This window comes from Squalius cephalus (genome assembly GCF_949319135.1).
Source record: "Squalius cephalus genome assembly, chromosome: 13".
NCBI lineage: Eukaryota > Metazoa > Chordata > Actinopteri > Cypriniformes > Leuciscidae > Squalius > Squalius cephalus.
In genome coordinates, this window is record NC_137134.1 from 19,226,999 (window position 1) to 19,231,251 (window position 4,253).

The 4,253-nt window shown below is 38.7% G+C and overlaps 1 protein-coding gene across 1 annotated transcript; it reads right to left on the bottom strand.

The window, feature by feature from the left end:
- Positions 1 to 2,435: 2,435 nt before the first annotated feature.
- On the bottom strand, positions 2,436 to 4,021 carry LOC307169474 (mast cell protease 1A-like). The gene is made up of 5 exons (XM_079890144.1): positions 3,945 to 4,021; positions 3,694 to 3,844; positions 3,445 to 3,580; positions 2,752 to 3,003; positions 2,436 to 2,666 (listed from the first exon to the last, which is right to left on the bottom strand). Exons 1-5 carry the CDS (start codon positions 4,006 to 4,008, stop codon positions 2,502 to 2,504), a joined length of 768 nt encoding a protein of 255 aa, XP_079746270.1. The 5' UTR covers positions 4,009 to 4,021; the 3' UTR covers positions 2,436 to 2,501.
- Between the last annotated feature and the right edge of the window lie 232 nt (positions 4,022 to 4,253).

Consider the following 4,253-nt stretch of genomic DNA (forward strand, 5'->3'; position numbering starts at 1 on the left):
GGTCAAATAGGGTCAAAAACTTTCTGTCAAAACCACATGATCTACGACTAGCTAGGACAATAGGGCAAACCATAACAACATATGCCGGAAAGACACCGGTAGATAAAACTGTCAAAACGCATGATCGAACGCTCGATAGGACAATCCATATCCATATCTATACACGCCAGAAAGGGCGGGACAGCTCAACGGACAACCGGAAGGGCGGTGACCAGATGTCATATCTAGTGGGCGGGACCGGAAGTCATCAATCATTTTGACAGGTGCCATAGGGTTATAACTACTTGCAGGATTATATATATATATATATCTTATTATAAACATCCAGAAGAACTAAAAAAATAAACCCATTTAGACGTCCAGGGACGCGCAGAAAAGACATGGAATTCACGGCCAGAAAAGACGTGGAATTCACGGCCAGACGACGTCAAAGACGTCGGTTCAACTTTCATTTTGGAACTATTTTTCAACCATGACGGGACGTCTCGGACGGACGTCTTTTCAACGGTCATTAAACGTCCAAATGTTTGCTGGGTTCCCTCCATCCTTTCCAACACCTCCAGGATAGTCTCTTCCCTCCATCCACCCCACCACCACCAGGATGGTCCCTTCCACCAGGAGGGTCGGCTGCGCCCCTGCCTTCGTCTTCAGGCAGGAAATGCAGATCCGGACCCTCGGATTGCAAGCTACGGACGGGGCCTACGCCAAAGAACTTGATTGCTTGTTGGGCTGTTAATAAATGTTAATTGTTACAGTATTTATTCTCCCGAGTCTTTCTGGTAGAACTTAATGTTATCTATAAGCTCCGAAACAATGACAAAATTCACATTTAAAATATATAACCATTCAAAACTTACAGTCTCTCAATTCCACCATGATTTTGATGACATCACGCTGCACTTCAGCTTCTCATCAGATTTTCTGTCCAATCTAATGCTCTCTAGAATCTAAAGCGTCCCTCCCCCTACATTACAAACAGACACTGAAACTAAAATCAGTAATTTGTTCACACATTTACCATTTTCAACATGGTGAATGGCACATAGTGCACTATATAGGGGACAGGGAATGATTTAGACAGTGTAAATATGCTTTCAATTGGGGCAAATTAAGTCTGTTTTCATGTTAGTGTCACGTGAACCGCCGTCTGCTCCGGTCCAGAGACACGATAGCACAGAGCAGATCATAAGCGCGAGTCGGCGCAGACCAGAAAACTTATCTGACTTATTTGAATTATGCACAGAATGCTATATTTTAAAGCGATATGGCGGAGATTAGGAGGAAACTGCTGCTTTACTGAGCTCAAGTGAGGCTCTGGCCAAGCTGTTATATAAACTAAACGCTATTGGCTATTATTAGTAGATGAAATCATACACCAAAATCCTACACTGAATACACCATGTAGAGGTAATGAGCAGCTGGTAACCTAGCAACAACATTACGTTACGCTACCTCAGAAGCCTGTACAAAAATGTATTCTGAGGTGCCTTAATGCGCAAACGCTGCCTTTAAAGTCATTGCCTGGTAGGGCAACTTTTACACAGGGCAACTTTTTTGAGCAATGTTGTCGGGCAATGTTGCCTGGGCACTTTCCCATTGAGAATGGGCAACATATTTCTATCTGAATACTTTAGATCGGTCGTGGGCCCTGTGCCGTACCTGGTTGCCCATTGACGGCAATATTGCCCAGCAACATTGCGTAAAAAGTTGTGTATCATCACCTAAAGTTTTCAGAAGCAGCCCTTGTCAATTCATGTGTTCAACTTCATGCAGCGCTGCGCACACCAAATGGTGTGTGATATAAAAATAAATAACGTGATTCTTGAAGCCATAAGCCAAACTGTCTGTGCAGCAAATGTTTTAATTTGATGTGAAATTTACTTTGGCAGCGTGAGAGCCTGAGACAGACCCTAAAAGTGTATGGCAACCCTGTATAAAATATGCTATGCTGTAAAATATGATACTCGTCAGTTGTTTGGAGTACTTTACAAAAGTTTAGAGGTTTAAGAGTTTTAAATTAATCTGTAAGCAGTAATTCATGTATGAAGTAAAAAATAAACTAGTATTATAGTCAAAATTAAGTAAAAAATTAGTAAAAATTAATACCCATTATGCTTCGTTATATAAACAACCCAGTTTGCTGGGTAAATTTATTTATTTATTTATTTTTACTCAAATCCTGGAGACCTTTCCAGGACTGTTTTAATTCAACTTAATTTAGACTAAACTAATTGTTTTACTATTATTTACTATTATATTTAAAATATTTTCTTTTCTTTTTTTATTTCAGTTTTCCCCCTTCAAGTAGATATAGCCGTACTTGCATGACTGAAAATTGAGGGTGTTGCCATGATGGCCACCAAGTGAACTGCTAAATGATTTTAAAGCGTGCAATTATTTATGTTTGTGACAATGAGAACACTTTGACTATAATTGATGCTTGCCATGATTGAAAGAAGGTTTATTTAAGAATTCAAGAAAAACATTTCTTTCTTTTTAGTTTACATGAAGTCACTTAATTTTTCCATTTTGTTGATCCATTGAAGATATGCTGAAATCTTAGTATACACATTAGGATGTTCAGGTGAATTGCAGCCTTGTCCAGATACGAAAGATGTGACACCAACTGCAGTGTCTCCACAAACCAAAGGACCTCCTGAATCCCCCTGTTAAGAAACACAGATCAACACGTCACTAGTGAAACCAGTCTGTACATTACCATAAAGTCTGTGATTCATCTTTTGTACATACGTTGCAGGATCCACCACTGCCATATGCACAGATCATCTGTGAGGAAATGAAATGAGATCCCCATCTGCGCTGACAGTTCCTCTGAGTTTTTGTAGTTGTGAATGCCTCCATTAGACAATCACTCTTTAGGCCATTAGTCCACAGTCTTCCCCAGCCGGCAACACTACAGCGAGTACCTGGTTTCACGTCTTCTCCTTTCTTTGGTAATGATATCAGTCTAACTTTGTTGTTTAGTTTGACTTTTTTCTCTAGCTGTAATTAAAAAATACAACATTTTTTTATAAAAAATCTTTTATAAGACTGAAGTTCAGTTGATTATACTTTTTGTTTGTACAAAAAAGTACAAACAACAGGTTTGTACAGAAGCCCTAAAGTTGATTTTATTTTTAAATGCCTCTTTATGATTGTGTTTTCTGCTTATAACAGCCACAAAACAAATGCATCAATGATATTCCAGTTTGTTTGTTTTTTGCCTTTTTTGCCCATTTCTTTTTTGTTGCTACACAGAGCAATATATAAATAATGTAGGAAATAGACCTAAAGAGGCACTTGGCCATTTACATATAATGATTTAAATCCCTTCAGTAATTTTTAAGGCAAGAAATTGTAATAGAAAATCAAACATAGTGGTTTGTGCTACTGTTTCCTGATCAGATTTTCTTTTGAACAACTAAAAATATAACAGGTTGTTACCCTCAAAAGCATGATGTCATTCTGAATAGGACTGCGTATATAGTCTGGATGCGGGATGTAGGACTTCACTCTGATGACATCCGAACTCTTGCTGTACCCTAAGTCATGAGCACCGACCACAACCAGAATGTCATATCTGTATAAAGAGCATATTGGAAATGTGTATTTATGTCATATGATACACTGTATGGTTGCACTGTAGTTGTTGTCAATACTCAATATTGCAGTTCACACTAAACAAGCTCTTACCTGTTCCTGCAATGTGCAGCAGTCAAGACAAGCTTATCAGAAATGAGGAATCCACCACAGATATGTTGACGGTTCACCTGGAGAGAAACCATGTAAGGTCTGGAGTGGGGTTTGGCTTCCCTGCCGTTCACTATACTCACATTCACATGAGCTGAGAGAGAGAGAGTGCTGTCAGTCAACTCATTCAGCACTTATATGAATCAAACATTCTTAAAAATCATCATAATTTACTGTAATATAATCAATCTCACCAGTGAAGGTCAGGTGTGGCAGCAGAGAGGCCAGCAGGAGCAGAGAGATGATGATGATGGTCATGATGAAGAAGATGATCAGTGAGCTCTCACTGGCTAAACATGGTATAAATATACTTCAAATATGGGTGGTGACATTAAGCGGCACGTTACTCCACCTCCTTTAAAAAAATATATTCATATTGAAGCCACCGATGGTTTGTATTATTAGATTTAAGTTTTAAAAAGCTGAATTTATTATACCATTTTTGTTTGATTTTATCCCAAATATTGACCAAAAGTTGGCGTTTTCAGTCTTTGCCCATTCAA

What these genes read in the sequence shown, in the direction of transcription:
- LOC307169474 (XM_079890144.1), bottom strand. Translation starts at nt 4,008, where the DNA reads ATGACCATCATCATCATCTCTCTGCTCCTGCTGGCCTCTCTGCTGCCA. An exon ending in GCCACACCTGACCTTCACTG is followed by an intron (nt 3,845 to 3,944) that starts GTGAGATTGATT and finishes TCTCTCTCTCAG; the next exon opens with CTCATGTGAATGTGAGTATA. An exon ending in GCAGTGGTGGATCCTGCAAC is followed by an intron (nt 2,667 to 2,751) that starts GTATGTACAAAA and finishes GTTTCTTAACAG; the next exon opens with GGGGATTCAGGAGGTCCTTT.